At 31.2% G+C, this 12,792-nt stretch overlaps 1 protein-coding gene across 6 annotated transcripts in view; it reads right to left on the bottom strand.

Moving 5' to 3' along the window:
• The window catches only part of Zip (myosin heavy chain 10), a 38,378-nt gene that overhangs the window by 8,149 nt on the left and 17,437 nt on the right, over nucleotides 1–12,792 (bottom strand). For 4 of the 6 annotated variants that reach the window (XR_014435316.1, XM_083079597.1, XM_083079598.1 and 1 more), the window contains exons 2-7: nucleotides 9,741–9,897; nucleotides 8,939–9,057; nucleotides 2,747–2,770; nucleotides 1,820–1,849; nucleotides 514–606; nucleotides 70–232 (exon numbers count right to left, since the gene is read on the bottom strand). Coding sequence is in view for 5 of the 6 variants with exons in the window: in XM_083079597.1 (XP_082935723.1) it covers nucleotides 70–232; nucleotides 514–606; nucleotides 1,820–1,849; nucleotides 2,747–2,770; nucleotides 8,939–9,057; nucleotides 9,741–9,897 (586 nt within the window). In the remaining variant the exon portion in view is untranslated. The remainder of the gene's footprint in view (nucleotides 1–69; nucleotides 233–513; nucleotides 607–1,819; nucleotides 1,850–2,746; nucleotides 2,771–8,938; nucleotides 9,058–9,740; nucleotides 9,898–12,792) is intronic. The other 2 variants (XM_083079595.1, XM_083079596.1) reach the window with 2 other exon arrangements.

Below are 12,792 nucleotides of genomic sequence, written 5' to 3'. Positions count from 1 at the left end.
ATCAAGTAATTTAGTTACTGAAGATGATTAATAGATGTAAAAAAAAAAAGATATATATTGGAGACTCACTCTTCTGTTCCGGCGAGGCACCCGCCAACAGTTGATAAAATATGTGGAAAGTTCTTTCATCTTTCGCTTGTCGAATGGCCCTCGATTTTTCCAAAAGATATGTCTCGATGTTTGCACCGGCTATATAACCGGACGCGTCAAAGTTTATTCTAATAAATTTACCCTACAAAATGTGCATCACATGTGACATGGCAGTTACAGTAATTGTATAGTAATAAGAATGGAAAAAATGACAATATGTTGACACAAACATAACACAAAATTGAAATAAAAAACTAATTAAATTTATAACTAATTAATTTATAATAAATTATAATCAATTTATAATAAATTATAATTAATTTATAATAAATTTATAATTAAAATTATAAATATGTATTTTAATATGCAACTGCTTTAGCTTCATCCGCGCAGCTAAAGCAAAAAATTATTGATATGACTTACGAAACGAGACGAGTTATCGTTCTTCACGGTCTTTGCATTGCCGAACGCCTCTAAAATTGGATTTGCCTGAAGAAGCTGTTGCTCCAGCTCGCCCTATGACGAAAAAAATTGCAACAATCAATAGCGAACATTGCGCTTGCCAGGAATATTAATCTTTCGAGACTGATAAAAATAGCGTAAGAAGTAAATAGCTTATCGCGTACGTTGAAAAATAGTGCAATGACGTACAAGAGCTTGCCATTCTTTTCGATATAAAGCAAATGACATCAATTAATCTCTCATTTCGACGAATTTTTTAAAATTTTTATGGAAATAATTATTATAGAAAAATAATATACAAAACAAATAACAAATATTCAAAGAATGATCATTTTAAATCATTTTAAATGATAATTTAAAAATACTAAAAACGTTACACTCAGAATTTAATTAAGAAATATATAATATACGTTATCAGCAATATTAAATAAATATTATATATTCTACTATCAATATAATTATATCTAAATGAAAATATTAGACTCTATGATGCTGATTAACTATAAAAAGAAATGTCGAATAAAGTAAGATATAAAATTATATAAAATTGTGACCCTAAATATTTTGCAAAAATATAAAACAGCAGCGTTTTCTTAACATTAAATATACACAATAGCATGAAATATGTACAATATGTACAAAACTAATTCAAAAAAATGGCGAGATAAGTGACAACTATAATAACCGCTATTTGAAAATAGCGAAGGCAAAAAGAGACATCGAAACTGAACCGATCATTTCGAAACATCAATCATTTGCATATGAAAACATAAAAATTAATTCTGTCCACTTATCTTAAATAAATATAAATGGCATGAGTTGATTCGGTCCACTTATTTTAAATAAACATAAATGGCGTGAAAATTTTCGTCCAAAGGAATTTCTATGATAAATCACCGCGAGCCTTGTTAAAACATTAATCTCTTTTTATCTTCAAGTGTCAGGATATTATTTCAAAATATAGAGGATTTTTTACGAAATCACAGACAAACAAACGCTAACGAAATTTTTCACGCATTCTTCTCGCTTGTATGATAACGCATCATGATTACAAAAGCGTATCAAGCATCGAAGATCAACTTTTAACTCTGGCGACTTGTTAAACTGTAGCGTAAAGGTAAGGGGAGTAAAAAAAAAAACAAACTAGTTAAACGACGACATAATCGACGACAAAGCAAGCTGTAGGGCAAAAACACTTATCACGACACCACACCAGTGTTAATATTGTTTCCTCCCACTTTCTTTCTTCCTGTCTCACGTTAATTACCGCAAACTTTTCCGTGACACTCCCAGATCCCTGGATCCGCAAGCAGCAGGAAAAAAGAGGCATAGGGAATCTTTGTTAGCCACGAGAGCTGTGACAATTTCGCGACAATTAGTTTCTCAGGAGGGTAACGAGCGAAATGGTACAAACACATATTTAGACGCGAGAATCGTGCAGGTACCGAGAGAATGTCGTACTATTATATTATTATCGCGTCGCGTTCATTGTTTGACAAAAATACAAGTTTAATTTGATTTTAAAAAAACTGAGATGCACTTGCATCATTTCAAATGAGACAAGATTAAAAGATATAAGTAAAAATTATAATTATAATATAATTATAATATAATTATAATATAAAAATTATAATTATATAGTATAAATAAAAATTATAATATAATAATAAATAAATATTATATTAAATATAAATAAAAATTATAATATAATAATAAATAAATATTATAATAAATATAAATAAAAATTATAATATAATAATAAATATGAATAAAAATTATAATATATAAATAAATATAAAATTCGATCAAATAATTTTATTTTTTCTCAATTTTCTTATTTAATTTCCTCTAACAAAGACATTTCCTTCCTCTATTTTGCATCGAGTTGTCATAATAATTTATTGTAATAATTTTCAAATATTCATTTGAATTTTTCCTGATGCAAATGAATTATAATATCGTAAACAGACTTTATTTACACGTCCATGTAATTTATATTTTTGTAGGACAATCTCTCTCGTGATTTATCTCGATCTCTCTCTCGGTACATGCGTCAGCGAAGGTGAATCGAAAATGAAAAGCGTCTGTTAGTTGAAGGGGTGTGGATAAGCGGGAAAATAATAGGAAGCTCCCGCGCCGCAGGCGTCTTTGGCCGCCTGAGCCGGGGCCTCTCTTGTTTCTTTCGTTGACTTACTATGATTAATGCCGGGCTCGGAGTCTAGGTGGGCGGCCGCCAAAAGTCAGCACCGAAAATAAAAGAATTTTCAGCATTAGATCACAGAATCGACCATGGCGTGTCTTGCTCTCCTTGATTGCGATCTTTCTACGCACTTTAGACAGGTACGCGACAAAATCGACCGAAAAGTGCGTAAAAGTGAAATTGGATTTATAGTGAGAGTCGATATTGTGCGTGTGTGTGTTTTCAAATTTGTCTTATAATTTTGCGACACATTTATTTTGCAAATAAATCTCTTAAACGCGCTGAATTTCTACAATTTACTTTCAATTTTTTTTATTGGATATATAATAGTCACCTAATTATTTTCTGAAATTATAATTATTAATAGATTTAAAAAAAAATCGATCTTGCATTGATTACAGCGAAAATTAAGAAATTTTAACAGAGAATTAAATTTTATTTTTATTTTTTTGACAATTAATTTCATATAAATTTTGCGCCGAGGAATTTAATCTTTTTTCCCCAATTTTTCCAAGATATTCAAAAATTATAATTGCAATATTGAAAAAAAAAAATTGCATAGGACTTATGAAATTTTTATAAAAAGAAGAATGATCGAATTCACAAACTCTTCGAAGAATTAAAGATGTTGAAAAAGAAAATAATAATAATAATAACTCGGCACAGCTGCGGGACATTTTATACAACACTCGGGAAGCAACGCCCCGATCGGAATGGTTTGAAATGTCCATAGTGGCGAGTCGGCGAAACAAGCGAGCTTATTTGCTCTTGTGCATGCGAAACGATCAGGAATGTGCTGGCTGTGAACAAAAGTAAGACGATAATGCAGCCGATGCGATAGCATGCAGTCGTACCGTAGGCGAGTGTTTTCGTTTCGTGGATTTTTTCCTTTTTTTTTTTTCCTTAAACACATATACTCTTATACACGTATAAATTTCTCAAGAAATCTGATACACTTGAAGAAGGTCGGATCTTCTCGAGATTCGTGTGCATGCACAATCGAGCTGAGCCAAACTGATTCTCGTCGTTGTATAATTTTTTTTTTTTTTTTAAAGACTCGTTTAACATTAAAATACCAATCGTCTGACTTAAATTGACATTGGGCCGATTTTATTAACGTTGATTAATTTCAACTGCATTCTTTTATTTTTGTAAAGAGAAGAGACTACAATAAATAAGATTTTTTCTAGAAAAAAAATTGTGTGTTTTTATAGGTTCTTATCTAATTTATTCAAAAGATAAGAGCCTGTGCATCATTCAATATTAAATTATTCTCTCACACAAGTCGGGTTTTTATTTATATATATACATTTTTTCTCTCTCTCTCTAAAGAAAACCACCGTAAATATTCATCAAGGAATACATCCCTGTCACCATTTCATTGACCATGTTATTACTCACTACCATTTTTTTTTAATTCGATCCAAATTTACTGTACAAAGTATTAGATACGTTCCATATATATGCGATATTACATATCTACAAGCTATGTACATAAAATGTATGTATAACGATTCGATTTAATGGAGACCGATTTAATAAATCAGACAGATAAAGAGAACTCAATTGCGTCGATTGAGAGTTCTCTATTCGATCTGCAGGAATTAGTTTGTAACAATTGCAGCCGCAACAAAGCGCGATAATGTCCATCCATCACAAAGTATTGCAGGATTGATCGGAAGAATTCAACGAGTGGGAAAAACCATGATAAATTTCGGTTTTTACTATCCCTGGCTCTATAAATTGACAAAAAAACTATGTAAATAATTAATATATAAACTAAAATATTACATGACTTTTGTAGAAAGATATTTTTACTTTAATTAATAAATTATATTAATCATTATAGTTTTAAAAATGAAAATCAGTCTAATAAAAAAATCTTTTTAATTCAAATCAACATGAGAAATGTTTTAAACCAAAAAGAACTTTGGAAATATAAATATTGTTAAATTTTATATCAATGTTTAATTTAATGAGAAAAATATAATAATAATAAAATTAAAAATTTTTATTAGTATCTCTTTTATTTTATTTCCCTTCTATATTATTTTTACTAGTGACCTTTTAACTCTGGTTATCTTTCAACATCTTCTACAAGAAACAAATTTATATGACGTCGATTCCTAATCTATTATAGATTTCATTTTGGATGAAGCTTAAATTAAAAAATATCCTCTCAATTGACGAATATCGATAAAACAATTTTCTATTTATTTGAACATTTATTATGATAGGAAATATCAGTTTTTATCAGTTCCTGTGGAAAATACCAGTTTTTATCAATTCCTTCGGAAAATACCAGTTTTTTTTTCCAGAAAATATTGATTTTTATTACTGGCTTGGATTTTATCAAAAAAAGTATGCAATTTTGCTAAAATGGGATTGATTCAGTCCTCGAAAATATTTAATTCTCGTACAATATATACAAAACCATGACTTTCCTTGTTCCTTAAATATTAAAAACCAAGAAACTGGCAAAACTTGAGATCGTAAAAAGGATCTATCAAAGTTTTCTTTTGTTCCAACCAACCAGTTTATTGCTTCGAAACTTGCTCCGAGATTTCGCCGGAGAACAACCGGTGAGAAACACATGATAGCGACGTGAGGGAGAAGAGGAGGAGAAAAAGGCAGATATCTCTAATAAAAAAAGAGAGTCCTATATTTTTTTATTCACGGTACGTGCTTAGATTCCACGCTCGTGGGATGAGTCACGAGCAAGTCGGCTCGCGTGACTCAAGAGAATCAGAAAAGAGACTCGGTCCGATAAGTGGATCGTTTGTCTGGAAAAGGAGAGGTCCTCTCTTCATGCGCGCGTGTCTCTCCTCCTCCCCCTCTCCCTCCCGGGAGATCTATCTACGAGAGAGCAACGTGTAGTATGAGCGACGCAATACAGATCGATTAGGCTTAATCGACGTATAAACAAGAGTCCGTCCGTCCGTCCGTCCGTCCATCCATCGCTTCGAGAGAGCCATAAACGTAAGAGCCTACGAACTTGTGGCGATCGAAAATCGTGTTAAGGCCCTTCTGACCGACCTTTGATCGAGAAAGGAAGAAGTCCCGATTCACGTGTGAATCTTCGAAAGGTATAAAGAGGTTTCTCCCCCTCCCCTGGATTGTTCCTGTCGCAGGTAACTCTTTCGGCTGTCTAGAATCTTTCCTTATTTTATATATTTAAATTTATATATTTAATAAATATATAAATATATAAATATATAATAAATATATAAATATATAATAAATATATAAATATATAAATTAAATATATAAATTTAAATATATAAAATATATAGATTTATATATTTAAATATTTTTTTCATTTTTTTAAAATTATAATATATGAAATGGTTTTATTTCTAAAAACTACGTTTTCTCACATCCGTTGTTTCTCGAGTGGATTCAACATTATCAGGGTAAAATATGTAACGCTTCCTTGAGACTACTTGTGTGTCTCCCACGCTGTATATATTTTATCTTTTGCCAACCCTCGACGTTGTACAACCTCTCTGAATGACTGTTTACGTTCGACATGTGGTCGCGATTACTTCTTCTTAAATTTTTAGCCGCCTCATGAGCGCCGAAATAGCCATATGATCTGTAAAATTTACAAAAACAGCCATGGGGATTCGCGGAGCGGATAGAATGTGAAGCAGACTGGAGTGAGAAATGGATGTTATCAAGTGGAACTTACGGCCGTACATCCTTTTTTATTCGCCTTCTACGCTCAAACCTCGGTGTAATTTGCGATTCAGAAAAAAATACAGCTCCTCGCATCTTTTCTCGATTTATTAATAACGTTGCGCTTCGCGAGATGGTTCGGATTATATACTTCTTCAAGTATCCCGGCGAAACGCGCGAGAACAAAGGAGCCACTGTATATATACGAACCTGCTAGAGGCTCTCGACAATCTCGTGTGTGTATGTGTGCACACACACACGAGTCAATCCTTAATAAATATTTAAAAAATTCTCAATACCTTAATCAATATTTAAAAAATTCTCGAGCGCTCCTTGCGTCTCTCCAAATGATGCTCATTCATTATTTATGTCAGGAGAATTCATAAGAAGGCATTTACGATTGAAATTCTTCGATTGCGACATTTGAATTTTTCTTAAAAAATAATTATTATAATCTACAAGATAGATGACATTTGACATAAAAGCTTTTTGCTTTTCTTAATATGTCTTCAAAATTATTCGAGATATGAAAAAATGTTTTATACAAAAGTTTTATGGTAAGAATAGCTCTATTTAATAAAATATCTATCTAATAAAATTTTGAAAAAATAATAAAAATTAATCTACTTGATAAAAATTGATCTATTTAATAAAATATTTAAAAAAATTTGAAAAAAATAATTTTTGATGAAATAAAACCCAATGGTGCGAGGAATCTTAGTGAGCTTCGCCCAAACTGCCGGTCTTTCTCCGTAGATCGAGAGAAATTTCGTCAACGACGGATACGGAATTTGTGATATCGCACAGTAAGGACGTCACGATTCGGATATTGAGGTTACACTTCCGGCGACAGCGGCAGCGAGGAGGTTTTCCGAGCTTCGGAAAGGCTGACGCGATTGCGGTGAGCGCAACGATGACTCCATCGCGTGAAATTTCGACGATTTCAACGCTGATAGTTTGTATTCTAATCGTGCATGACGAGCGAATGTGGTCATCCGGCTATAAAGTCTTTGTAACAAACATTTTAGCTATATATCGAGGTGAACTCAACGATCTATGACAGTTATCTGCAGTCACCCAACATTCGAGACAGTCAATGATTTTGTATAGCAATATCATTTCCTCTGTAATAAAAAAAATGATGATTGTTAAGGACCCAGTCTACTCTAAATCAATCTTTTTGGTCATTTTGAACAAAGAAATTGAACGAAAAAAGCTAAATATGCATAATGTACTCTTTTGAAAATCAATAAAAAATATGTAAAAAAATATTTAAAAAAATTACTAAAAGCATCCACTATTTTTTATATTGCTAGAATAGACTGGATCGTGAATGTTGAAAGTATTGATTAAAATATCAGCTTGATTGTCGAGATTTCTCGGGTTAAAAAGGCGTCTGTTGATCATATTAACTATGCAAGCTGATCTTTCGCTTCGGTTCAACTCTAGCAAATAAGCATGTTTCACGGACGTATTGATGCAGAGAGACGACGAAAGAACGCGCCAAATAATTGACTAAACACGTTCATGGCCGAGCATTATAATCGTACGTAATCACGATCGTTCCACGCTTCTATGGTTAAACCTATTCACCGAGTAGCGTATCTGCAGTAGTTTCTTGTTGATATTGTCTGCTATTGGCCACTAGTCTTATACTTGCAAGTAAACATTTATATGTAAACATAATTGCGTAAGATAACTGCAATCTTTCGACCGTTGCACGCGATTACTATCATTTCAAGATGAAAAAAATGGAGAGAAACGCGATAAACAAGAGGGTATTTATTAAAGAAACTAAGTTAATAAATACCATATTACTGGAGCTACACCTGCTTCAAATTATAGTCATCGCATGCATCATCCTGCTTTTTTTTAATAATTACAACGTCCCGCCAATAGCCTATATATGTGTCGAATATTTCCATCAATTTAAATATTAAAGAAACATATCGTTGAAAAGTCCACAAGCTGCACGGTAAGCTTGTCATTATTATATTTTATGGCATTCCGCTTTTTAATCAATCTAAAATAGGCGAATTTCGTACAGAATTTCGTGAGAAAAAAAGTTGTTAACTTGACCAAACCGTTCAACTAAATTATTATTTTTTTAATTGAAATATTTAAATATTTAAGTTAAATAGATGTCATATTAGATTTAATATGTATTATTTAATATTTATTATTTAATTTAAATAGTTAAATATTTTAATTAAAAAAATAATAATTTAATTAAATGGTTTAGTCAAGTTAACAACTTTTTTTTCTCAGAAAACGAAGATTTCTTGGAGAAGCTCCCAGGGAGATGGAGAGAAACGCTCGTGTTTCCTCTAATGAAGTATATCGAGAGGTTAAATGTGATTTTCCCCTCGATGGCTGCGGCTTAATTCATCTTCATTCGCGTATATACGCATCTCCTCGAGCCGAGCGAACGCGTATGCGTGAAATGCGTACAAACAATGGATTCACCGAGCGTTAATTGACGAGCGTGCGACGAGAGTTGCGACTTACCGCGTTAGACTTGGGTTTCGACGCGGCTACATAAGCCAAATATTGAATCACTTTTTTCGTGTTTTCGGTCTTCCCGGCGCCAGACTCGCCGGTACACAAAATCGACTGGTCCTCCCGATCTGCAAATAACAACGCGATTATTTATAGGATCTCTGTGCACTCTCTAGAGAAAATATATATTAATATATTCAACTCGAAATATATATAAATATATATAATATAAATATAATATAAATATAATATAAATATAACATAAATATAATATAAATAAATATATACATATATAAAAAAATATATAATGGAGATAAAATATATTTAATGCTCCAGAATATATAGAAGTCCCACTTTGTTTACAATGTAATGCATCAAGCTGAAAAATAATAATTACATGGAAAAGCAAAACTTGAAAAACATATCATTTGGAAAAAAATTAGGCAAACTGATTATTTGTTGATTTACAATTTTTCTTCCTTCTTGCAACAAGATTAGAATAATTGAAAATTAATCTTCCTGTAAACACAAACGAAGAAATATATATTTACAATATATTATAAATATAAATATTATATTTATAGTTTATTAACATATTTATATATTTTTAAAATAAATTTGTAATTAATTTTAAACAAATATTTTATATATTATTATATATATTTACATATATATTTTATATTAACGCAATTCGAGCGCACAAGCTGCACTTTGTCGGTTTGAAATTATCTTCTCGACTATTAAATTTTAATATACCGGCTAATAATACATCATGGCTTATGATAAGCGGTTCATAGAAAGTTCTAATTACCTTGCAACATGGAGCGATAAGCCGTATCAGTAATGGCAAAGACGTGCGGCGGCACCTCGTGTCTCTTGATGCCTTTGTACCTTTCCATGATCTTTTCTGTGTATATCGGCAGTCTCTTATAGGGGTTTACCACGACGCAGAAGAGGCCAGAGTATGTCTGTAAAAGAGAAAAAAAATAATTTTAACGACTTAAATTAGTTACATAAAAAAAAACAATATTAATATTTATAAAATCTATAAATTGACGCAACTTTTTAATTTTCTTCATCCTTTCTCGAGGCATATTTTCTTAAATAAATTTATTATATATTATATATTTTATAAATATATTATTTATTAAATATATTTATTATAATTTAATATAAAATAATCAAAATTAAATTAAATTAAATTTCCGTCTTATTAATTAATTAATCAAACTATAGGCTCCATCCCTTCTTTGATTTCCATCTTTCGAGGTAAAAATACGCAGAAGCAAAGGTACTTTAGCTTCAATCGCGCACTTTTTACTCCTCGATGTCTCTCGATATGCTAAATAAAAGCGAAAGCGTTCACTTTCCGTTCTATTCATGCGACCTAATTGTTCCGGAGAGCATTGTTTCCGCCGACACCGAGGAGCATTCCAGGAATTCTCTCGCGATAGCGCGAGAAGGAATACGAACGGCACGTGAAGCTCGATGGAATGTCCGATCGATGACGTCACGTTCACCATGCGAGCGAAATGGAGAGCGAGAGCAAGAGAGAAAGAGATCCATATATGCATGTACATACACATGTATGTGTGCGCACACACACACACTTTTCTGGGGTTTGCCTCTCACCGGCGTCTTCTACCTCCACGCTCTCCCTTTCTCGCTCGGACTCTCGGTCCTCTCGCACTTTGGTTAGCACGGTTCTCCGCGTTTCATACGCATGCGGCCTGGCTAACGTTTTATTGTACGACCGGTGGTTCTGAAACCGAGAGCCCCGACCGACTCTCTCGCTCGCAAAACGAGCCGCGCCAGCCATTTCCGAGAAACGAATCGACGAAAAAATTCGGACCTCGAAGGATAAACGTGTCAGAAAAAATCTCGTATTTTCATCTCTCCCAGCAAACACCAAATAACAGTTGTATAATTGTTAGTTTTAATTTCCCAACCAACAATATAACATGTTATATAACATGTTATATAACAGTTACATAACATGTTACAGTTATATTGTTGAGTGGGAAATTACAACTAACTATTATAATATTATTGGGAAATTATAACTAACAAATATAATATTAATATAACTGTAACAGGTTATGTAACTGTTATGTAACTGTTATATAACAGTTACATAACATGTTACAGTTATATTGTTGAGTGGGAAATTACAACTAACAATTATAATATTATTGGGAAATTATAACTGACAATTATATTATTAATATAACTGTAGCATGTTATGTAACTGTTATATAACAGTTACATAACATGTTACAGTTATATTGTTGAGTGGGAAATTACAACTAACAATTATAATATTATTGGAAAATTATAACTGACGATTATATTATTAATATAACTGTAACATGTTATGTAACTGTTATATAACAGTTACATAACATGTTACAGTTATATTGTTGAGTGGGAAATTACAACTAACAATTATAATATTATTGGGAAATTATAACTGACAATTATATTATTAATATAACTGTAGCATGTTATGTAACTGTTATATAACAGTTACATAACATGTTACAGTTATATTGTTGAGTGGGAAATTACAACTAACAATTATAATATTATTGGAAAATTATAACTGACGATTATATTATTAATATAACTGTAACATGTTATGTAACTGTTATATAACAGTTATATAACATGTTATATTGTTGAGTGGGGAAATTACAATTAACAATTATATAAATGTTACTTGGTGTTTGCTGGGCTCTCTCTAGAGCTACAATTAAATTATTGAGGGATTGTTGAGGCGAGAAGATGCACTGTGGTTGGATGTTTTTAAATCTCTCGGTTTTGGGATAAAGAATTGTCTGCAAGAGTAGAAATCGCACATGTATATTTTGTTACATTTTATTATGTTTATGGCATGTGTCTGTGCAATCTTATCCTCTCAGAAGATTCTTATTTTTAAAATCTTGGAATTTAAAAGCAATCAAATACAATGGATTAATATTACTTAAACGCGAATTATTGCACTGATTAAGTAACACTTGGTTCATTTTATTCGTTTTAATGCTTGCTTAATTCCTATCAATGTTTGAAAAACCGATAATATTTTAATCTTCAATTAAAATATTATAAATAATAATAACATATTAGTTATCATATCTGATTAAGTATAAGATTCTTAATAAGTCAGATTACGTGGAATAATGCTATTGTTATCGTATTGTGGACTTTCCTACTTTGAAATAATTCACTTACAAGATACAAACTATTGTTTTAAAACACTTCCTTTATTTCTGCGATAAGATACAATCTTATCTATCCGGATGCATATTAATCCGATAAATTATACTTGATTTAAATTATGATATCAAATCGATTAGATCAATTATAAATATATGTTTAATCCTATTTGAAACAGAGTAAAATAAATATAACTAATGTATTTTATATAAATATTTGTATGCGTATATATTGTGTATGTATGCATGATTTTAACAAATTTTTTATTTTATTTTAACAGATCTTTTTAGATTTTTATTTCTTTAAATTATTTTTTAGATTTTAATTTTTTAAATTATTTTTAACTAAACCTATTTAAAAACAATTAAAATAATAAACAAATAAATAGATAAATATATGTTAACAAAATATACATGTGTGGGTTAAAACTTGGAAAATAAATAAGTAAAAATTAAAAATTGATGGATCTGTTAAAATCCAAAAGTGCTTATTATGACATGAAGAATATTTTTTATTTCACGTCACTGCTATTCGTCAACAAGCAAATATGTGTATGATGTTTCAACACAACAGACAAGCCGCCCCTATGTTGAAGGGACGCGTAATCTGTCGAGCCCGTGATATCAAAACGGAGCAAAGTTATTTAA

Source organism: Camponotus vicinus, unplaced genomic scaffold, assembly GCF_025532165.1.
Source record: "Camponotus vicinus isolate PSW18456_S1 unplaced genomic scaffold, iyCamVici1.0 SCAF_10, whole genome shotgun sequence".
Taxonomy (NCBI): domain Eukaryota; kingdom Metazoa; phylum Arthropoda; class Insecta; order Hymenoptera; family Formicidae; genus Camponotus; species Camponotus vicinus.
Note: the sequence above shows the minus strand (reverse complement) of the source record. Positions and strands in the feature narration are given on the sequence as shown.